Source organism: Podarcis cretensis (assembly GCF_951804945.1).
Source record: "Podarcis cretensis genome assembly, chromosome: 5".
Taxonomy (NCBI): domain Eukaryota; kingdom Metazoa; phylum Chordata; class Lepidosauria; order Squamata; family Lacertidae; genus Podarcis; species Podarcis cretensis.
Genome location: NC_137174.1, coordinates 49,053,486 through 49,077,808, shown reverse-complemented (window position 1 = coordinate 49,077,808; position 24,323 = coordinate 49,053,486). Strand labels below are relative to the sequence as shown.

Sequence of the window (24,323 nt, the reverse complement as noted above, 5' to 3'; positions counted from 1 at the left end):
ACAATTGCCTCTCATAGTCTAGTACTTGACTTCCCTTTTCAGCATCTTTCTCATGCTCCTTAGTCTTATGCGCATAAGTCCTTCTCTACATGCATACAGGTATGCAATCTTTGCAGGACTGCACCTTGGAGTACCAGAAGACAAAAAGGATGGCTTGGAAATATTAAAAAAGTAAGCCCTCATTCGTTGGCAATATTATTAATAGTGGCTGTGGTATGCCTAAGTATGTGTTGTCTAATTAACATTTATTTGGGCATTATCAGCCCATACGGGACAGTTAAGAGGTCCACTTTGTTTGATAGCAAAGTTTGTTGAGACTTTAAGAGTCTCGACAATACTTGCTTCCTCTCTTCGCTAAACAAAAACCCCTCCGAAAACAGTCCCTGAGTACAGAATAAAGACTTTGCTGATTTATGGGGCTTTGTGGTACAAACCTGTTGGGCCAGTGATTTACAGGCTTTGCTGCACATTTAACTGTCAATATAACTAATTACAGTTGACTTTAGCTTACTGTACTGAAAATGCTCATTTTGTGAAATATAGTGTTCCATGTGAAAGAGGGAAAATCAAACATCCTCAGGGCTACCAAACAAGAAAGAACTACTCCACATTAGGACTGAAAACTTTGGACTTGTCATAAACCTTCAAATTATTATTTCTTGGCACCATGTTTTAGCTCAAAGTACTCAAATATTATAAATCACCATTAAGTTAATATTTCAGTCTTGCTTAATAGTAAATGAAATTTACCAGTTTAACTCTCAAATAGGTGACTGACATTTGAAGAAACATGGTGGGGGTGAGAGTTATTGCTAATTTGCTTGCGGTTTTGTTTTGAGGGAATATTATCATTGCCTGGTCTCATTATTATGTAAAAACAAGGCTTTCCAAACATGGTGTTTTATTGTAAATAAAGATTGTTTTTGATGTTAATAAATAACTAAAAAAAATTAAGAGATTTTTTTCTAGACTGTATTTTAATAGTTACAAGGCAAACGAGAGATTTAAATCTTTAGAATATTTGAAAGGTAATAAATTGGATATATTTCCAGGGCGAAAGAGAGTATATTCGAGACATACCAGAGATACTTAAGAGTATGGAATGCAAGCCTAAATTACTCAACGGTGATTCCCCCAGCTGCACAACTAATGGAAATAAAACCCAATGAAAAACATAATTTATGTATCTTCAATATTAACAAACACTTCCCCTCAGATTTAAATGTCACCCCCACCCCTTCCAAGACACAACTAACTACATGTATCCCATGTTGCTTTTAGTTTCCCATCTTTTCTTGGCTTCAAACCTGAAAAAAACAAAAACAAAAAAACAAATGTATGTCAGTATCTACCAAAGTACACTTTAGGGAGTTTTCAATCAAATTTCATTTAGCAGCAATGGCTATATTGGAACTAGATTTTTAATACTCCAGCAATCACAAAAGGGAAAGTATAAACATTTGAATAATGTATCAGCTGTAGTAAAGACTCTACATTAAGCAGATGCACTACTCAAGGAAAAAGCCAAGGTCAAATTAAGCAAACAAGGATTAGTAGAAGCCAATCTGAAGGCAGAAAACATTTTACTCAGAATCTCTATTAGTCTTAAATATAGAAGGCCAATGACCCACCCCCATGCAAGCTTCTTTTTCTTCCGGGCTTCTTGACAAGCTTCTGCATCTTGCTTTGTTTTCACAAAATTTCGACAAGCAACAGCTTTGGAAATTTTCACACCAAGCTAAGGAGAGAAGAACATAAGCAAGTGAGTTCACAGGAGAAATTAAAGAAAGACAAAAAGAACGCCCCTTTAAAGCAGCTTTGTCTGAGACGTTTTTAGCATTTGTACCTGACTCAACTGTCCTGCATCTACTATGGAACATTTCTGGGTACATTATATTCAGCAACAGGTGGAAGGAAGGTGAAGCCTGTACTGATTTTCAGTGAAAGAAAAGTTCATTATTTGCCTAGCAGCCAACCGCCATGATGTAAACCATGGGAAATCAAATTAGTTTTGGCACAGTTTGAAAAAGAGGTGGGATAATCGTGTAAAAACAACAACATAATAGCTGTTCTATTAGAGTCAAAGTTGCTGTGAAGTTTCATTTCAGCACATGTTCTCTAGAAGTTGAGCAGGAATGGATATACTGTTGTGACTATTCATGCCTTCTTTATACTTTTTAAATTGAGTGCTTAGGAGACACCACTAGGGCTTTCCAGGCTTTGCATAGGCAAAGGAAAAAGGATCCCCTCAATTTTCTTGGGTTTTTAGATGATTCCCCCCACCATTTCAGATATTTGATTTCCACAAAACATTTATACTTTGCTTTTCCACCTTTAGAGGCCACAAAGTAGCTACAACCAAATTATATTTTTGATCAGTCACAATAACAACAAGACATCACCATCAACAAAAAGATATAAAAAAGAAAATCAACTGAAAAAATACTATTTGATGATGATGATTTATTTATACCCCGCCCATCTGGCTGGGTTTCCCCAGCTGCTATGAATAGCAGAAATATTAAATCTCAGTATTCCGATTCTCTCAGTAAAGGTTCAGTGTGACGAGGACAATAGATAACAAATCCTTGGCAGGTTAGCTTTTTCTTGTAGTTTTAAGCTGTGAGTTAAACCTACACTAAATAAATCCAAGGACCACTCATTCAGGGTTATCGGAGAACCAGTCTCTGATGGAATACATACAATGGCTGGGATCCAACTGATCCACAAACAGAGGTTCTATATGTGTTGAGGGACGATGATTCAGCCAAGTTACTAACCAAACTCAGGGGTAACCTACATAATTGCCAGTGATGTACCACAAGAGTGTAAGAGTGCTGCTAGATTAGACTAAAGACCCATCAAGTCTTGCATCCTGTTTCCCAGAGTGAGAAGCCCATAAACATGGCATGAAGGCAGCAGCTAGCCCTCTCCAGCACTGCTGTTGTGCCCCTGCAACTGGTATTTCTATGGCATGCTTCTTCTGAACTTGAAAATGCCATTTGACATATGACAGAGGACAGCGGGAGCCAAAGGAAAGAAACAGAGGTGATTGTGGAGAGAAGCGGGGTGGGGTGGGGTATACACATATGAATATATGTATATTTATTAATTCCATATATACACATACTAGCGGGGAGTGCCTTTTAGAAACTAAAAAATATTGTGATTTTAAAATAGATAGTGTAATTTGTGAGTCTGGATTCTTCCCGTCAAAAATCTGGTGAAGTCATGATTTTTCCCCACCATCTTGATTCAAAATGGTGCCCAGCTTTCAAATATAAACAAAGATTGCTGCCCCCACTCCGGGAACACCCATGCAGAGTTTGGTGAGATTATCTTGAGAGGTAGACAAAACCTATGCCAAAAATCAGGTGAAGTCACTGACACTATTATAGCAACATCACTGAAAAAAGTAGGACATTTGAAAGATAAATAAAACCGGGCTGAATGAAGAAATTAATGGGGATAGAGAAGTAGTTTGCCCAAGTTATGAACTATGTTTTAACTAGAACACAGATAATTAGCATCACGGCTCAGGAATTGTATTCATACAGCAACCTAAGTATCTAGGAATATGCATTAAGATTGGATTACTGCAATGCACTCTATGTGGGGCTTGTGCTTGATCCGAAAGCTGTGGATAGTGTATAATGCTGCAGCACTCTTGCTGACATGACTGAGACCCTGCCAGCATATAACATATAATTATATTTTTGGAAACCGCTTAGGTTTTCTTACAATCAAGCCGTTTAAATAAGTAAATAAAGCACTGCAAAGCCTAAAAAGATACTGTCTTTAAGAAGAGCAGTATTTTTTTAACCGCCCCAATACCCCCTTTTATATCCCAGAACACCCATTTATTAATTTCTGCCATTTTAAACAACTATAAAGCTCACTCAAGTACTTAGGATGCCCGCAAGCTTCTAACCCTGATCTGGGCACTGTAACCACAGATGTAGCTTACCCACTATTAGCTAGCTTGCACTTGTTTGCCCGGCTAATAAGGCCTGGCTAAATTCTCTGGATTGCTGCCTCTTTCTTTGGATATCTTTGGAGTAAAGTAACACAGACTTGGCCAAGCATGGTTCTAGAATGGGCTAAAGCAGCCCGTACTATTGCAAAGAACGGGAGAGAGAACCATTTTGCAGACTTAATGTTATTGTGCAAGGACTGCATTGATGCAACTTCTAAAGGACAAAGCTGCAGTGAATAAATCAGACACAGCCATGTCTGATTCAAGTGTAAGCATACTGCCCTCCCATCCACACCCTCACATACAGCCTCACTTCCTTTCCTAACAGAAGCCCCTGAAATCTTGGTCAATGGGTTTTATATTTATTTATTTTTTAAAAAATGTTTCAGGCCATCAGATAATACAGCAAAATACAATGTTGTAAGAAGCAATAAAACATGAATAAAAATACATACAACAATTTCTTGTGTAGTCAAAGTATCAGCATTTTCCATATAGAACATCCAATATTTTGCTGCATTTTAATTAAGGTGTCTAAACATTATCACAAAGAACTGCAAATTGGTCAGAGCACGCAGTAAGGAAAATTAAGCTCTAAAGGCTTTTTATCACCACATTTCAGGAACCAAGGGTGTAAAATGTTCTAATTTGGGATATATTAAAAGCCATAAAAGGTCTTTCAAAAAGATTAATGGTACTTTGCTTGGATTTAAGATAAGGGCTTTAGCTGGTTGGAAAAGCAGGGCCCTGGCTAGACCCTTGAGGCATTCATCTTTACAGCCACTTGGAAGATTTGTAAAAGCGTCTGCATAACCTCAAGCAAACGCACTGCGACATTTTTTATTTTTTTTAAATCCTTTCAATTTTATAGGTTTAAAGTGTGTAAATCATATTGGGAAGTAACGTAGATATTATGGCTCATCCTTGTAATGTAGTACACATTTTTCAGAGACAAACTTTTAAAATCAAGTTAGTTTTCTAGGGGGCAAACTCATTCTAATTTAAGTTCATAGATAATCATTTTAAAAATCTTGCTCTTGCAGCTTAATACAGCATAACGGCAAACTTGCTATCCATTATTTTTCATTTAAAAAAAACCTGTATAGCCATGAAGAATACCTGGATCCTCATCTCGTGCCAAACCATATGAAGGCACATATTTTTAAAAAATACCAATTTTCATACTTAAAACTTTTTTTGTGGAATAACAGGTTTCTATGAAAAATATTTATGCTATTCGCTTTTGTTCTTTAATTAAATGAAAACAGATGTTTTCTGAAGTAAAGCGGAACCATTACTGAAGTACTTAAAGTGCTAAGGTCTTTAATTTTTATATCAGTTTGGTCTACAATTCCTGATTGTCTTTACTCAAGCTCAACATTAATGTCAAGCAAGTTACCTAGGAGACGAAAGAGATCAAAGAGACAAAACCCCCTCAAATGTCTGATTAATCAAGCCTGCAAACAGCTTATTTCTTTTAGCCTGCATGCAAGTATGAAAATGAGATTCAGGGAGCCGTACATTGTGCAGATTTGTTCATTCTTATCAGAACAAAGCCAGCGGCAGCTTATTTCATGGATCATTGGCACTGTCATCAGTGCTACACAGAACGGGTGACAGCTCCTCATTTTGAGGCTTGAACAAAATTAGCAAAAAGTCGGCACAAATTAGCCTCTCATCTTTTTAGTAATATGACATTATTCATTTACTTTTTATCCAATTTTTAATTTTTTCCTTGTCAGCTATCCCTTTCTAGTGTTTCTTGCACAGCATCATAAAACCCTTTAAAAAAAAGAAGCAGCAGCAGCAAAGGAACGGCTGAAGTTTGAAATAGTAAATAAAGTTGAAGGAGAGAGAGGAAAATAGACGATCTTAAAAGCTGCAAAATGTGTTTACTGTAACTTCAGGAAACATTACAAAAAATAAATAAAGCTTGAGATGCTTGATGAAATGTTTGGAGGGGAACCATCTATGACCCACCATAGCCCTTGAAATCCGCTGAAGATGCTCTCATGGTTCATGCGCCAAGTTAGAACATTGAGGGCAAGGGAGCAAGCTGTCTGCACAGCAACTGCCTGGCCATGGAATTCATTTCCTCTTGGAAGCATCTCTGAGTACGTCTGGCTTCCTTCCGGAAGCAATGCAGAACTATTTTGCTTAGGCTGGCCTTTAGTGGCCAATGACTGATGCCTCTGTTTTGAGCTGTGTATTGCTTTTAAGATTTTGTATTATTATATTTGATGGTTAGGTTTATACATTATTTCACCTTTTGGGTGCCACCTTGAGCCTCTGGGCTGGTGGAATGAAAGTCCACCAAAAGATAAAAGATTTATTTCAAAAACCCCATTATAAAATACATACTCTCTAGGACATTCAAGGCTGGATTCAGAAATGTCATATGTAGGCATGTTCTATAAAAGGCTAAACCCAAAGGGGTTTTAAAAGAACATCTCTATTCTAACAAGTCTTGAAGCATCCTGTGGTCTATCAGGGAAACCAAACAGCCTTTTAATACTATATTACAGTTTCTCATCAAATATGAATCTAGTTATTTCAGGTTCTGCCCACGGCTATGATTTTCCCCTTTTATGTTGTGGAATGTTATCCATTGCTGATGTATATTAACTATATAAAGCAAACAAGAATATTGAGTGGATTTTCAAGTGAGAATGGTCTTCTGTCAATGATTTGTTCAACTTCTAGTACAAAATACTTTGTAATACCTTTGTTGGGTTTCTATAGAGGAATATTAAATCATCAAATTACTGTATATGTGGACAACTCTGTCATATAGCATGGACATTAAAAACTGTTTCTATATTTGAGCTTTGTTTTAGATTCAAATATTTATATGCAAGTAACTTCTTCCATTCATAAGAAACAGCATTAAAAATTAACCATAAGCTGTTAGATGTTTTACACAGTCCCCTTGTAAGAAAGGCTGTTTTTAAAAAAAGAACTGTAGTACTGTTTTCAGCAATTTCTTTATCTCTGTTCTTCTAAGTAAGAAAGCTTATTAACAAGCTTTGAACTTAAAATCACATTTACAATAATGTGCCATCAACAGTTTTATAAGCTAATTAGAAAAAAAGATTAATTAATGACTGGCTGCTAATAAAATGGCAATCATGAAGAAAGAAACCAAGGGTGCTAAGCTTCAACTACCACCAATTAAGAGCTAATTACAAACAAATTATATATGTGTTTTGCTGTGGGCTTTAATTTACTAAAATGGTTTTAATTAAAAGAGAAAACATGCTGATTAATTGAACTGCAGAAAAAAATCTACAGTATAAACTGTGCTTTGTCTCTTTAATTAGACTTGTAACATCTGAAATCTTTTTTAAAGGTTTGTTAAAAAGAAGATATACATAATTAAGAGAGCATATGAATATAATCCTAGGTGATAACCCCTGTCATATACTAAAGGTTAAGAGAAAACAACCTCATTGAAGAGAAACTCAGAAACACCTTCACTAGACAGGCAGAAGAATTAGCCACAAATATATTGTATTTGTCTTTATTTCCCCCAGCACATTAACATTAAAAGGCACTTCTAAATTGTACATGGTTGTTCTACATTTTTTAATATATATTTTTAATTTCTTTGAGCACGTAAAGTATTACTGAACATTTTGTATGTGATTCTGGAAACTGCCAACTCTATTCGCAATGGCCAACAACACATCCATTCCCTGTACAGTGTATCAACTGTGTCTATGAAAAATAATCATACTAGTTTGGCTATAGTACAGGAATGACTGAACACTATAAAGTAATATTTAATATCATGAATCATCTGAACAAATTTGAAACAAGAACATACAAATTATTGTTTGTGAAATCTCATACACTAAAGGGCGCAAACTACTAGGTGAACAAATGGAATGATAGCACAGGAAAAGTCAGAAATGGCAGGGCCTTTTGCTCTTTAAGTTACTGCCCTAATTTTAATGCACTATTACAAAACAGAGCAAAGGAACTAAGTCACAAGGTAACTGAAAAACTTTTGATATTAAGTATTTTGAGGGTGGATCGGGCAGGAGATCTTTCACACATAGTAAACAAGTAACCACTCAAATTTCAATGATAGAAGAATTAAAGTACCACTACTAATAAAAATATTTTTCTTCAACAGTTCAAATACTGAAGGAAAACTAAGGCTATAGTGATGGCACTGAGTTATCAAGCTTGCCATACAAAATTACACAAGTTGTGAATCATGGGTCACTTAGGAGCAGAGCAGCAGAGAAGTTCTCCAACTACAGTGGAACCTTGGTTCTCGAACAGCTTAGTTGATGAACAAATGCTGCAAACCCAGAAGTAAATGTTACGGTTTGCAAATGTTTTTTGGAATCCAAACGTTTGACACGGCTTCCGCTTGAGTGCAGGAAGCTCCTGCAGCCAATCAGAAGCCGCGCCTTGGTTTTTGAATGGTTTCAGGAGTCGAACAGACTCCCGGAACTGATTAAGTTCGAGAACCAAGGCTCCACTGTATTGGGAATTGAGCTGCTATGTATGCTCCAGTTGGATCCTTGAAAAACCTTGGCTGCTGGAGGCCTTCCTAGAGATTCATCCCCATCAGTCCTTGCCAATCCACACCACCAGGAGCCCCTTTTTCTTGACCTCACTCTGATGAAGGAGATAGCACCAGTGGCAGGTATAATAATGATAATAATAATAATACGCCACCCATCTGCCTGGGTTTCCCCAGCCACTTCCCAACAGGTAGACTTCCCAACAGCAGAGGCTTCCGGCTGAATGCCTGGGTGATAATCCAGGAAGAATGGAAACTGTAGCTCCATGCTTCCTTGCAGCAATGGACACTGCTGGGCAAAGCAGCTCTACCTTCCCTGCCCAGCCCCAGCATTGGGGAAGAGGGGTTATGGGGAGACATTAGGAACGTGATAGAGCAGAGGAGATTTGAGGCCAATCCAAACTTATTTGTTTGAGGTGGGCCCTGCTGACCTAAGCTGGAGGGAATTCATCAGTAGCAGATATGTAAGTATACTGCTGTATAAGCTTTTAAAAAATGGTCACAGACTATATTGCTTAAAAGAAAATGTGTTCAAATTATTTAATAGTCAGTCCTGCACAGTACTCAGAAAATATTTAAATACATGAATTGTTAAGCAGCCCAGAGAGTCAGGAGGTTTTCACGGAGATGTAAAAGTGTTCTTTAACAATCTATTTAATTTAAACTAATCAAAGTTACACTGATTAATAACAACTTCTTAAAGCCTTTCTGTAGGTTGCAAAATGGGGTATCTTTTATATGGCCAGTATAATTCAGGAATTCTAAATTTCTTAGCACGTCCAAAAGAATAATTATGTAAATGAATAATTTGTAGTACGATTTTCTGTGACACCCAAGATTAACAAGAAACCTCACATAATTTAGCTATAGCTTAATTATTCTGCATTCTTAACTTTGGCTTGGATCCAAAAGTGAACTTGCACAAGCAGAAGACACTTTCATAGATTTAAGGTGCCTCTAATTCCCACCAATTCCCCTTCCTCCTGCAGTTCCCTACACCTCATCTCATGTCATTCTGGACCCTCAAGAGTAGCTTTTCGGGGTTTGCTTGAGGCTGCAGCACAGATGAAGAGGTTGGGTAAATCATGCTGTGTGAGCACAGTCCAAGCCATTATAAATAAGAACAGCACATGAAATCAAAGCAAAGTTTTAAGCCTACTGGGTTGCATCCAACTAAGTCATACTCCAGATTAGACCCACTGTATTCAATACACCTAAGTCCATTTATTTTTATTACTCTGAATATGACTTTCTGGCTACAACCCACAACTTTCACAAAATATTAACAATTAAAATTACATTGCCAGCTCAGTTCTCTGAACCATGTGCATCTTGACCCTCAAGGGAGAATTCCTGCATATTACATTTGAAGAATATTGTTTTAGGATTTAAGTAAGTGATTTTAAGAAACTGTTTCACAATATATTGATCATGAAGGAAACCTGATAATTTTATGCAGAGAACTATTCCTGACTCTGTCTCATGTAAACTGGTGGAAAGCATTACTAAAGCTAGAATCTTTAAATATATAGAAGAACAAGTCTTAATGCGGAACAATCAGAATGGATTCTCCAAAGAGTCTTGTTTCACCAACCATTTAGAATTCTTTGAGAGTGTTATCAAACATGAGAACAGGGACAAGCTAGAAGGAATTATATACCAAGATTTTTGAACAGCTGTTGAAGTCCCTCATTAACTGCTACCACAATTTCATTCTATTGATGTTGGAGACATACATGGAAACATCAATGAATCTGACAGTAATCTTGCCCCCTTGCTTTGTGAACATGACTGAAATTTCTACCAGCACAAACAGGTGCAATCAAGTCTCATACAATATAATCCATGTTATAACTAGGCACTGACAACACTGCAGGTGGCGGCCATTTCACATGGCAGTTCTCTTCCAGGCCCCCACAGGTGACAGCAGAGCACGTACAAGGATGCCCCACACCGTTCTGCCACCTCTCATCTGGGTCCAAAAGGACTCATGCATCAACGATTGGGCATAAATTTGACATGCCTAAAATGGCTGCTGCCTGTGTACCAGATATTCTAACCAAGTCCACCGTGATCCTATAATCTCAGGGAGAAATAGAAATTAACAAGACAATTCAAGATGATACCAGAAGGTCCCGAGAGAAGTTTACAGTTTACAGTTAAGACCTTTCCAAGTGTCCGCAGGCAGATACCCACAGCCCTATGGATATCAAACTATTTCTTGACACACTCTATTTCATCAACACTAAACACCTGAAAAACAATAGAGCAGTACCACAGCACAACTGCCTGCACCCAAATACAACTGCAACAAGTGCCCCATTGCAGAGAGCCAAATAATTGCCCATATCTCAAAAATATATATTGCTCATTCTACACTGCCTGGCTCTAGATTATGTACATTCTTTACATCCCTTTTTTATTTGAGGCAACCCCATTCTATAAAAATTGCTTCTCTCTGTGAGAGAATGATAGACAACTATGTTTTGGCATTCCCTAGCTTTTAAAAGCATGTTTTCATAGCCTCTTCTTAGCCATCTTTTTATTTTTGGCTCTCCTCCTCCTCCCCAATACTGATGCTGTTCTATCAGTTTCACAGGCTTATAAATGTTATACATCAAAAATTAGTTTCACTTATTAAGGGAGGAAACAGCTTTAAGGACTCTGGGATCTGTGCCTCAAAGCAAAGGCTTTATCAGCAGGTTCCAGTTACTGCTTCTTGAAAAAGAAAATACCACTGATTAAAAACCTATACACCTGATTTCCGAAGAACACTCATCCATTGAACACGTATTCCATCACACTGTTAAACAGCTGTACCCACAAATACGGGTCAGCCCAGGTTTTCATTTAGTGTGAAAATAAAAATGGGTGATATCTTCTAGTTTTAAGTTACCCTTTGTCATTGGCACCTATAGTATTTGTTTCTATGGTGGACTTAGTGTGAAATAAATGTAGTCAAATGCCTCAATTTCACATATTAAGGACATATTAAAGACATATGAGTATATTCCTAAAATTTAGGAACTTTGGTGTATGGTAAGGAAAGATGAACTAGCTCTTCACACATCAATGCTCAAGCTCAGTTCAATGCACAAACTCCAAGAGTCAAGCATTAAATGTGATCCAGCTCTAACTACTGGGGTGAAGTATTATTAGTCTGATGATACCCAGCTCTATTTCTTTCTAACATCTGAATTAGGAAATACCATGTGAGAGCTAGACCAGTGCCTGGACTTAGTGGTGGGTTGGCTGAAAGCTAACCAGCTGACTGAATCCTAGCAGGATGGTGGCACTGTGGGCAAACAGTTCCCAAGCCTGGATAACTGGTCACCCACCTGCTTTGGATGGGGTCATATTCCCCTGAAGGAGCAGATATATGCTGTGATGATGTTCCTGGATCCACCTGTTACTATTCACCCAGGTGACCTCAGTGGCTAGGAGTTCCTTGTGCCAACTTTGGGTGGTAAAGAAGTCATGGTTGTTTATGGACTAGGATCGCATGACCAATGTTTTTCCATGTGCTGGTAACCTTGAAGTTGACCTGCAAGCTACAGCTAGTACAAATACGTATGTGTCTGCTTGGCTGCTCACTGTCCAGAATATCACCATGATAGACAGCTGCTGAAACATTTGCACTGCCTCTCAATTAGCTACCAGGCTAAATTCAAGGTGCTGGTACTAGTGTACAACATCATATACAGCTTAGGTCCAGGATATATCCAACTGGATTCAGGGATGGTGTTCTGTAGAAGACATCCTGCAGATACCATCTCATGAGGTCTGCTCTGCACGATGTCAGAATTGAGGCTTTCACATGATGGTACCTACCCTTTGGAACACCCTCCCATTATTTATCAGGTGCTGCCTAGTCGTTTTAGAATTACCTCCAGCCCAGTGCAGGTCCTGTTTGTTTTCTCTAGACATCTGGTTAGTCATTGTGGGAACAGAATGCTGATCTGATTCAACATAACTCTTATGTATTCTCATAACTATAGAATTATTTTTAAAAAATGGAAAGAAAGGCAACCTTCCCTGAGGAAAGGAGTTCATAGCACAAGTTTAATATATAGGATTGCTGTTTTAAACTAAGCCCTCAAACTTTTTTTTATCTCTCTCACACATTGATGTCCAGAAATAGAATCCCAACTTGAAACATGTTGCTACACATTATTATGGGGAAGCAAGAGCATATGTTACAGCACTGGCCATGTTTCTTCTTCACAAAGGGGGCAATTGGAGAGATTGCTTAGGTTCCAGTCATTTTAAAGCAGCTTAATTGAGCTTAACCTTTTTGTGAATGGTTGCCATAAGCTTTAAAACATACCATTATTTGCTAAGGTGTAAGATATTAATTGCAATAAAAAATGCAGCAAACTGGGATCAGTTTACAAAATGAATAGCATTAAACAGCAAAGCTATTCCTGGACCACATCACACCAGGTCACCAATGGGGCCCTAAATGGTCTCCTCTAAAAATGCTCCTTGCACACAGAAAAAATAGCTTCTCAACAGATGAACTGATCTTTCTTTTTCTAAACCTATGAGCATTTTTTGTCCTATGTAAGACCATTATAGAACCCTGCATTTGCACCCTGAATCAATACAGTCCAAAAAACCCCAAACACTTTGCTTATACCCCGCCCATCTGGACGGGCCTCCCCAGCCACTCTGGGCGGCTTCCAACAGGATATTAAAAACACAATAAAAGATCAAACATTTAAAACACGGCTGCCTTTAGATGTCTTCTCAAAGTCAGATAGTTGTTTATTTCCTTGACATCCGGTGGGAGGGTGTTCCACAGGACAGGTACCACTACCAAGAAGGCCCTCTGCCTGGTTCCCCGTAAAATTACATCTCGCTGTGAGGGAACTGCCAGAAGGCCCTCAGAGCTGAATCTCAGTGTCTGGGCTGAACAATGGGGGTGGAGACGCTCCTTCAGGTATACTGGGCCGAGGCTGTTTAGGGCTTTAAAGGTCAGCACCAACACTTTGAATTGTGCTCGGAAACATACTGGGAGCCAATGCAGGTCTTTCAGGACTGGTGCATCAACTGGCCTTTATGTACAGGTCAGTGGTATTGTCCTCCCTACACTTCCTAATGACAGTTCCCATACCACACGTCATACTTTTTAATCGTTCTCTTTGAGTATTAACAGCAATTTATTCAAAGGCATGTGAAATTTTGAACTAGCAGCGTGGAGGCCTGGGTTCAAATCCTCTACTCAGCCATAGAGTTCACTGGGTGACTCAGAGTCATTCACCATCTCTCAAGTATGCACGGTTGCTGTGGGTATAAAATGGTTGGTGGAAGGGAGAGAACCATGTATGCTGTCCTGAGCCCCCGGAGGAGGCGTTTTAAAATGTAATCGCAGCAGCAACAGGCGTGAGGACCTGCTGTCACATAAAAATAACTGTGAAATCCCACAGAGATGGTTACTTTCTGGGTATGTTTCCATGGTTTATTTTACCCTGAATGACTTCAGGGTGATGTCTGTCCCAAAAACGTTCTATATTCATAACATTTCTCAATGAATCCCCTTCCCCCATATACTATAGCTGAAAAAGGGCTGCCTAAAAAGAAGTAAAGGATTAGGAAACAGAAACAATCCCATAACCATATTTTAATCCACATTATAAGACTTGTGTGAAGATATTCGAAAAAGCTCAACCTACCTCTCGAGTAGCTAATCTATCACTTAGTTCCTCGGCTTGTGCAATATCTCCTTCAGCCAAAGATCTGTCTATGCTGATTTCGAGGCCAGACTGGAAGAAATATCAAGACAAAAAGGAAAGTTCCCAGTAGAATATCAACTGGACATTGCAAAAACACGTTCAGGAGAAATGTATCACAATATGTACAAAACCATATTCACTTGCAGAGCTGTAATTTCTGTGTGTAACAAATCACATACAGGATGTATTTGGAAAGTAGTTTAAAGTACATAGATATTCACAGAATGGTTGTTTGAGAAGAAATCATTGTATTAGTTCCACCTTATGTGTTGGATAAATACAGCACTTAAAAAAAAATTACATGGGCTAGTTTACGCCTGTCACAATAAAATTTTATCTCAATATCTGACTTATCTGTTCCACCCCTGGAGCTTCCCTGAATATGTGTATGTGTCAAATATATGAAGAATGCCAATTACCACTGCGTCTTCACAATTCTTAGATCTTATCTTTATCCAAAAAACGAATTCTGGCATGCTGTCACTTCACTATTTTACCATATTACTGAATTCAAGCCTGCAAATTGTCAGCTATAAAGGAAGAGAGGACTACATTTTTAATCTCTAAAAACAAGCAATAAGAATGAGCCTTAATAACACAGGCAAATCCTAACATGTCTTGAGTTAACATTTACAAATGAAGGCCCACTAATGAATGCAATAATAATAATGTAATAGATTTCTGCCCTGAAACTCTAGGTTCATCTTTCTTGAACACTCTATTTGTAATATATCTGAGGGGAGGGGAAGGAAATAGAATGCTGATTACAAGTTGATGTGTCAAGACTTTACTAGAAGAATGTCATCTTCCAATTAAGAAGATATTCACTGCATCTCAGTTTGCTTACATTTATTTTTACATACATTTGCTAGTCACTCCATCTGTTTTGTTATCTATTGCTAGCAGAAAACAAATAATTTGCTACTGATCATTAACAAACATTCTAGGGCTTTTGTAAGATGCAACACAAATAATGTAAGGCTAGCAGAAAATAAAGTGTTATTTATTACCAGAGCAGCTTGACTCAAAGTTTTACACTCCTGTTCCAAACACACCAAATGGAACAAAGTTCTTTGGCCATAGATGGGCTGGATTGAGAGGAAGTTAAGCATGCTTCAGTCCCATTGATTTCAATATTATATCCATTTCTCTGGGAGCAAGCTCCATTTAACTAAATGGGACTTACTTGTGAGGAGACATTTATAAGATAGCACTGTAAAGGACTATTCTGTAAGAAAAAAATATTGGGTTTTTTGTATGAAGATGGAGAACTTCCTACTTTTCTGTAATTTCAGTCTGAATCTTGGTTGACTCACAAATACTTAAAGCAACACCAACATCTCCTCTACAGTACAACTGAAGCGCATCTATGAAACACTGTTGGCTCAGTCTTTAGATATAGTAACCACAGCGTCTCACGTAATCTAGGATTGGGAAACAAAGGTTTCCAGGCCAGAGGGTGCAGTTGCAAGGCAGACATGAACTCCAGCGGCTGGACAAATACCACAACGAGGAACTTTTTTTTAAAAAAAAGTGTTTTGTGATACAGTGGTACCTTGGTTTGCAACCGCTTTGGATTACAACCGTTTTGGATTACAACCACGTCAAACCCCAGAAGTGTGTGTCCTGTTTTTTGGATTACAATCAATTTTTGGGGGGGAGGCCCCATTGGCAAAAGCGCGCCTTGGGTTACAACCTGTTTTGGTTTACAACCGGACCTCCGGAACGGATTATGGCTGTAAACCAAGGTACCATTGTATTTGCTTGATGTGAACAATTGCTTGGAAAACACAAGTGGCAAATATAACATTCCAGAGAAAGAGAGAAATGCTCTTCAGAAAGTAACTTTGGAAGAAAGCATATCAAAGGTATGAGTAAGTTATGCCTATTTTTTTATTCAGAAAATAACAAAGTATACAGTAAAGTTAGGAGTTTGGTATAGTAAGTCACCTTTGGAGGGGCTTCCTTGCTTGAAATTGATTTAAACCTATCATTGATTCCAAAATACTTAGTAAGCTCTTCCAACTGGCTTTCTTTTATGGATTGTCGGCTACAAAGGGGGGAAAACATTTTCAGGAGATTATTAATACGCATTATTGAAACATGTATTAAAACATCCTGTTAAAGAACGTATTTAGAATAAAATGCTGCTTCTACACATTTGATATTTTGAAATTTTTACATAGTTAGATTGTAATCAAGATTTGTTACTTTTGTACTTTTGATATACAAGGGCATCTTAACTAAGGAAGTCTAGCCTGATATCACTAAATATAAATATGTAGATATATTTTGATTAGATAGGCCATGATCCCTCATATACTGAAGGCACAAAAGTAAGTAAAATTCACTGCAACTTAACGTTATGTTTATTTCATTATACTTGTAAAATAAATTTAAAATCACAGAAAGTTCTTAAATACCTTTCAGTTGTTTCTTCATTTTTCTTTTTTAATTTACCTGAAGAAAGAAAGTACTTTAGATTATTATATTTGTTATAAATTCCTGTTCACCCTGACTTTTAGTAAATTTAATACACGAAACAACTGTTGTTATCACACATCTCAGATGCAAGTTTTGTGCACAGGTTCTACTAGTGGGTAATGAAGTGACACACAATTAACTCACCTGTGTCACCACTATAGCACTCTATTACTTTCTTTATAAGGGCAAACAATCCTTTCTGAGTTCTTGCCATGGTTAGTGCTCTATCTGTGGCAAGGCCACTAAGGTTGTTAAACATCAGCTTCCATCTGTTGGACTGCAGACATAAGTTTCTGAAAGGTATCTTCTCCTTTGGCAGCATCATTCATTGCTGCCACAAAGCAAGCAAGTCCTCTCTAGTTTCAAAATCTGATGAGATTTCCATGCACAAAATTACCACTGGCCAGTGTTGGCTATGTCAGTTGTCTCATCAATTGCTGATGAACAGAAAACAAATTCCAATACAACTATTATCATCTGCCAAATCATTAATTTTCTCACACAGTCTGATGGAATGATCTCATATTTTCACATAAGGAGAGCATCTCTGGAACCAATACTGCAACATTTCTAAACAGGCAATCTTTCACAAATTCTCCCTCTGCTTATTGCTTCAGGCAACCTCTGGCTCTCCCTCTGCAGTTGGCTTTTGGCTGCTCCCATCACAGCTCATATCTGATTGGCTTCCTGTCATTTCATGCTTTGGCTGCTCCAGTCAGAGATCACATCTCTTTGGGAGAAAAGCTACAGGAAGCACCATGGGCAGAGGTTAATAGGCAGAGGTAAGTGTGGTGCAAGTGAACTCAGTAAGGAAGAGGCAGTGCAGCAACTATTCTATGCACTTCTGGTAACACCCACAAAATTCTTTTTTACAGCGAACAGTGGTTCTAGCACAGTGGCAAGTAGGAAGAAGGTTCACTAAGGTCAGAAAAAATAGCTGATGCCTTTTTCCCCCCCAGGGGGCTGGACGGTCACCTCTGTCACAGAGTACAATATAATCTCATTTCCCCCTTTTCTACAGAGGTGCACATACATCCATAGCAATGTGCTGCAATGTGTCTGATTTCACAGGGTATTGGAGGTCTATACACACCTCCAATACGCATATAACAGTTTGGTCTGAGTAGCTGTACGTGCATGCTGTGGAGGGAGGGGAGGAGAACAGGATTGTCTTATATTCCACTGGAATTCCTCCGTATATAGTGCAACAATGACATCAGACTGGACTGAGGCTGTATTATTCTCACTGTACAGTGGTACCTTGGTTGTTGAACGGCTTGGCTCCCAAACAAATCGGCTCCCGAATGCCGCAAACCCAGAAGTAAGTGTTCTGATTTGTGAACATTTTTTGGAAGCCGGACTCCAGACGCGGTTTCCGCGGCTTCCGATTGAGTGTAGGAAGCTCCTGCAGCCAATCAGCAGCCGCACCTTGGTTTTTGAATGGTTCCAGGAGTCGAACGGACTCCCAGAATGGATTAAGTTCAACAACCAAGGTACCACTGTATCTTAAATAGATATCCAAAGCATACACAACTGAGAATAAGCTCTAGTCAACTGTGGAAATTACATGTATAATTATTGTGGTACAAAATAACTATTTGATGTTATTGTTACTGTGGTACAAAATAGCTATTTGATGTTATTGTTACTGTGGTACAAAATAACTATTTGATGTTATTATTACGGATCTATACAACCCCTTCATACTCAGATTCAAATTATTTATGTAGAAGTCAGTTCTACTGGCTTCAGTTAAACATGTCTCAGTGTACCAGCCCTAGCCCAAAGACATTTCCCTGGTGGTGGTACATGGACTAAGTTTCTTCATTTCCCCAATCAGCTCATCAATTCTGCCATCATGCTGCTGCCTAGTTCCTCCAACAGAGCCCCTTTTAATGCATAGAGGTAGGATTTCAAAGGGGCAAGATGTGAGCATAAACCAGTTTTCCCACAGAGAATAATTATGATGGAGACAACTAAGCTTAGTAGGATGGTTTGGGCACAGAGGTTTGGAGAGCTGAATCACATAGTAATCTACAAAAACCTAAGTGCTAGTTCAAATACCACCCTGAAAAGGCATTAATAATTAAAATGCTGAATTGCCTAAGAATAAAAATACACATGAGAACCACTGGGGTTTAATTAGGAGTAGTGTACAAGACCCAAACTTGAAATTAAATCCCTGCTCAGTCAACTGGGAGTCTGTGAGTAAGTCACTCTCTCTCGCTTTGGTTCTCCAATAAAACTAGAATGACCTATGTAATGCGGTCGCAGAAAGAATAAATGACAAACACTGTACAGCAGCACTACATAAATGGGCCAAGATTCAAAGAGCTATTTCTGACATGCCCAAAGGCCTTTGGCATTTTCTTTGAAGTATAGTCCCTCCTGCCTTACTACAAACTGCTTTTAAAATTGCTCTCAGATTTAATAATCTGCTTGTGGCATGTGCGCTGCTGTTCTGGAAAGATGTCCTTTGGATACCTGGAACTAGTTGTGTTCTCTGGATCCTGACCATAACAAATAATGTTATTTATGTTTTATACCTCTGAGTCACAACCAAATTATAGAAAAATCCTCAAGTTCAATATTCCACAACATATGCGTTGTCACTACCGCCACCTAATCCGTGCTTTAACCATTTTTGGACTCAATTAAGCACAATGTTTTCAGCTATTAAACAACAACATTTCCCAAGACTTCTGTTAATTAAGCAGAACACCTTTTCTGGAACGCTTTCTCTTTCCCCTCCTGTCACTCTGACTGACTTGGATTTTCATTTCAAAGTTTTTCTTTTGCAGGCTCTGAAATTTCTGTTGAAAGAGAAAAACACATACTGAGAAACACTATGTTCTTTTGTTTGCTTTTACAGTGAAGTCACTGAATGTACAAAATCAACTTATTTCAGAAATCTACTGTATAAAACACTCCCAATAGAAGCAAGCTGCATTCAAAGGTCCAAAATGGCAAGGATCAGAGTCCGCAGAGCCTAAAATGGAGCCCACGAAACATGGACTTCCTTGTTCATGGTAGCTGCTGCATGAGTGCAAGGGAAATGTGTATGCTGTTAATGTGTATGCAGTGAAAAGGAAAAACAATACATGCACAGCATCTTTATGCAGTTAACTCAGCTTCAACACATGCAAGAAGCCTCAGGACTACACTGACAGTCTACACAGATCTCTATGTGATTTATTCCACTTCCTGCATTAACTATGCAGGCATATTTTTCGGAGTCAATTTCAACCTTCTGCATAAAGGCCAGGACTCGCCGCCTGAAAAACAGTTTCTACGCTAATGCAATTCTGGTTCTAAATGCAGCATAAGGGGTCTCTGTAGTATAGTGTATTTTAAAATGGGGTTTTAGAGTTTTTTAGGGGTTTTTGAATGTTTTATGTAGTTTTATGTAGTTTTTATGTAGTTTTATGTAGTTTTGTGGTAGTTTTATGTAGTTTTTATGTAGTTTTATGTAGTTTTTCAATTTCATTGTTCTGCAAGGGACAATGACAATAAAGATATCGTATCATATCGTATCGTATCGTAAAGGCTGGAACCCAAAAAGATCCCTTAGCATACCTAAAGGTTTGGGCATAGTCAAGGAGAGTTACTTTTTTTTCTTTGAAAAAACAGACCGCCTCACCATGCCATATCACAAACTGCTTCTGAACCCCTCCCAGTGTGAAAAGTGTTCATTATATGGCATGAGGGGCAGCTGCTTCAAATACCTAATTCCCAAATCCATTTGGACATGCAGAATTGCTTGTGGTGTTTTCTGGACTTGGAGAAGATGTAAAACAAATATGAAATATGTTGAAAAATAAAGTACGAGTACTCAAGGATGGTCAGGTTATAATTGCTAGAAGATATAGCAAAAGAGAAGGCAGAGTGTGCATTTTAGGAAACTTTGATAAAGATTAACAGACAGTAGCCAAACCTGCTTACTAAATCAAGCCTCAAGTTTGATTCCATGATCTCCTGACGCAAAACCAGAATTGATAAACAATGGTAACACCAGCACACATCTTGAGAAATAATCACACCTCCCTCCATTCCTATTTAAGTGAGCAACCTTTGGGACAATGATATTAAAACAAAACCCAGAAGTTTCTTCTCCATAGGTGAACAGCTTAAGATGGAGACTGTGTTCCATTTAACATAATTTTACTTCTTGTTTCAACCTGTTCTTTCAAAAATGATTACCTACATAAACATCAGCTACAAGAGCTACTACACCAAACACAGTATAAGTCATGTGCAGAGTTGTACTCATACCTACTTTCCACATATCTAATGAAACTCCAGAAGGACATGTTTGGAATTCCTGTCCTTCATCTGCCACTGCTGTAAAAGGATTGCCTTGAGTGATACTTTCAGGTTCCTGAATCTCAGAGCTAGAAGACAGAACGCCTTTCAAATCCTTTTGTTCTCTTGTCTCTTTTAAGATGGACTCAGGCCCAGGCCCATCCCATGTTCCTTCATCATCAGAACTTGTGTCAACATCACTTTCATTCACACCAGGCGGTAACAGTCCACTCCACATCTCTAGGTACATAATGAAAGATAACATACACATTATCACTGTGGAAAAATCTTTAACAAAATTATTTAAAATGTCTTTAGGGCTTTCGCTGTCTCTTCAGCAGCAATGAAAACAGAGTCAGAACTTCTTGTGCATCTTACTTCTTAACTATTCATTCATCAATGTCAAAGTGAATTCAAATTTTCTAAGATCCAAGGAAACAGAATGTGAAAACAAATCCTTTGGACATAAAAAGAGAATTAGAAAAATACAATATTACAAAAATAATCATTTTTTTTATTTGAAGTTTTAAGTGGCTTACACAGGCTTATTAGAATTAATGTCCAACATCTTACTGTTTATCAAACAGGCAGTTTATGCAACTACACTGAGCAGTGGTTTTATATGTATATTATGATGATGTGTTTTGGCAGGGTCTGGCAGCCATAATCCATAATTGTATGATGCCGAGGCAGGGGTGTGTGGCAGTGGCACATGTGTAAGGGCAACATAAAAGCCCCATAAGTCAAATATACTTAATAGTAATGACCTGAGACTGCCCACTGGTGCAGCACTGGGGACCCCAGGATTAGATCAGATGCTTTAAACTTTCTTCATTTGGGTATGTTTTTCGAGATTGGGTGAAAAAACAGTATTCCAAATGTGGCCACAAACAGATTTGCAAATAAGCCAGGTTTGGCAGGGTATGCCGCAAACTGTATCCTGTCCTGCCCAGGGACACTACACTCTGTCTGCCACTCAATGCTCTCTTTTGCCAGTTGGGAACAGGATTATAAAGCCACCCTGATCTTCTTCCTCCTGCTATGGATCTCAGATACCAGGAGAAGGATGAGAGCTGTTTCCTTCTGAGCAGCCACCCACCCCAGCCTTAAAAACAGAGCACGTACAAATGGCCCTCATTTTTTCCATTAGATGTCTGGGGGCTGCCCATTCTCAGGTGCCTTTCATAAGAGGGCACTGTCTACACAGCAGCCTTCCCTGGACTTCTTGGTGGCTTCTCCCTTCGGTTCTATCAAGATGCCAACTCTGTGAAGAATGGCAGGTTGCAGAGGCCACTCTACTTGGCATCAGATGAAGGTCATCTACAGTGGATATGATAAACCAGTTATATTCATTCCATTTCCTAATAATCCCCAGCACAGATTTTGCATTTTCCACTTCTGCTGCATGTAATTTTTCTTGATTTTCTCATTTTATCTTTTTGTAAATGACTTTGAGGGTGCTAACAATCAAGCAGTATATAAATTTTATGAAATAAACAGAATAAACACCATGTTTATATTTTTATTTCCTGTAATATGATGAAGGAAAGGCACTCTGCTGCAAATTCTCAGTCTCTGGTGTCACACACTTATATTCAGGAGTATTCTAATTTCTGTCTGTAAAATGCTGGAAGTATACGTGTATATCTGTGCTGTTTGAAGTTCATCTTACTCTCTACTATGTCTTAATATGTTGGATTCTGTGCAATCATATACTGTACACCATTCCTTAGGAGTAAGGCCTACTGAAGCCAGTGAGGCTCACTTCTCAATAAAAACGCACAGGGCCTGGTTTTCTTGCTGAAGGAGCTGTACTTAAACTAACAGACAAATCATGACCATTTCCTAACTCATAATTCAATGGGACTTACTCCCAGGTAAATGAGGTTAGGACTGTAGCTAAGTTACTGTCCTCTGTACGCTTATTTTCCCTGATCCATGTCAAGCTGTATCTCTCCAAACTTCAGAGTTCCCCAGCTATAAGACAGGATTTTAAGCTTAAGAATGCAGCTGTAACAACTAGCTGTTCTTTAAAACTTGCAAAATAAAATAAAACAAAAACATTTCCTGCCATTTCCAGCATCTAACCTTGGCCTAATCTGGGGTGGGGGAACCTCTTAACATTCCAGATGTAGCTGGGCTGCAGCTCTCACCATCCTTGAGCCTTGGCCATGCTAGTCCAACATCCTCCTTTGTGTGCCTCCTCCTCAAGAGGTCCAGAGGGTAGAACAGGCCTTCTCCGCAATGGCTTCCCATCTGTGGAATGCTCTCCCCAGGGAAGTTCGCCTGGCACCTTCATTATAAACCTTTAGGCGTCTGGCAAAAACATTCCTTTTTAACCAGGCCTTTGGTTGATCTGAGTGACATCCTATGCCCTTTTAATATGTGGGGGTTTGGGGAGGGCGGGAGATTGGGTTGTTGTTTTTAGTTTTATTAGGTATTTTGTGGGTTTATATCTTGATTTTATTCTGTGATCTGCCCTGAGATCCCCATGTATAGGGCGGTATATAAATTCAATAAATAAATACTAAACATCTGGAGGACCAGATTCCCCATCTCCTATCGAACAGGCACAGCTCAGGGTTGTATCTTCTATGCAGCACCTCTCTCTGCAGTGCTGTGAAATACGTTATTCTTCTAGGAGCCCGGTTAAGACTGTGGCGATCGATTCACGAGAGTTTCCACGCCCTTTGTACAGGGCTGGAAGTAAAACCACAAAGCTACCTTCGAGAAGGGCAGGTGCGGTTATGGGGCTCCTCCTGACAGGCGCGATCTTCGGTGCTGGCGATTTGCACTGCCTTGTCATTAAAGTGCAACGGAAAGCGGGCAAAAAAGGGGTTGGCATGGGAGAAAAAAGCACCCGTTTCATTGGCAGCATACTACTCGTGAGCAAGGCAAGCTTCACAATCGCCCACCTCCCTTACCTGGGAGCAAACCCTACTTAACTCTATGGGACTTCCTACAAAGCGCGTAAACCTGCGACTGGAGAGAGGAAGAGCTCACAGCCTCCCTCGGCCAACCTGAGGAGGAAAGCTCCCCCCGGCCTCCCTTCAGAAACTCTGCCCCAATAACGTCCTACAGGCCGGAGAAGAACCGCCGCCGCCGCCGCCTCACTCTCCTCGCCTCACTTACCCCCCGCACTTGTTTACATCGCGGCCATCTTGAAACTCCTCGCACAGCCCGCCCTCGAAAGCACTGACTCCGCCCCTCAGCCAATCCGCGCTCCTCGGCTCGGCGGTCCCCATAGCAACCATCCGCCGAAGCGGGGTGGGGTGGGGCTCGTCGATCC

At 39.1% G+C, this 24,323-nt stretch overlaps 1 protein-coding gene across 2 annotated transcripts; it reads right to left on the bottom strand.

Annotated features, from left to right (window-relative positions):
• Positions 1–958: 958 nt before the first annotated feature.
• On the bottom strand, positions 959–24,315 carry FAM204A (family with sequence similarity 204 member A). Of its 2 annotated transcripts, none has more exons than XM_079976772.1 (8): positions 24,167–24,315; positions 21,009–21,274; positions 19,455–19,545; positions 16,672–16,708; positions 16,199–16,298; positions 14,189–14,278; positions 1,632–1,738; positions 959–1,307 (listed from the first exon to the last, which is right to left on the bottom strand). In XM_079976772.1, exons 2-8 carry the CDS (start codon positions 21,270–21,272, stop codon positions 1,256–1,258), a joined length of 741 nt encoding a protein of 246 aa, XP_079832898.1. In that variant the 5' UTR covers positions 21,273–21,274; positions 24,167–24,315; the 3' UTR covers positions 959–1,255. The 2 variants fall into 2 exon arrangements, with proteins under 2 accessions (XP_079832898.1, XP_079832897.1); XM_079976771.1 differs by lacking the exon at positions 24,167–24,315 and adding an exon at positions 23,759–23,927.
• Between the last annotated feature and the right edge of the window lie 8 nt (positions 24,316–24,323).

Excerpts from the sequence above, each read along its gene's own strand:
- FAM204A (XM_079976771.1), bottom strand. The coding sequence starts at position 23,912 with ATGCTGCCAATGAAACGGGTGCTTTTTTCTCCCATGCCAACCCCTTTT. Across the intron at positions 19,546-21,008 it reads TTTCATTAGATATGTGGAAA|AAATTTCAGAGCCTGCAAAA; the intron begins GTAGGTATGAGT and ends CTCTTTCAACAG. Across the intron at positions 14,279-16,198 it reads GCAAGGAAGCCCCTCCAAAG|TCTGGCCTCGAAATCAGCAT; the intron begins GTGACTTACTAT and ends TATTTCTTCCAG.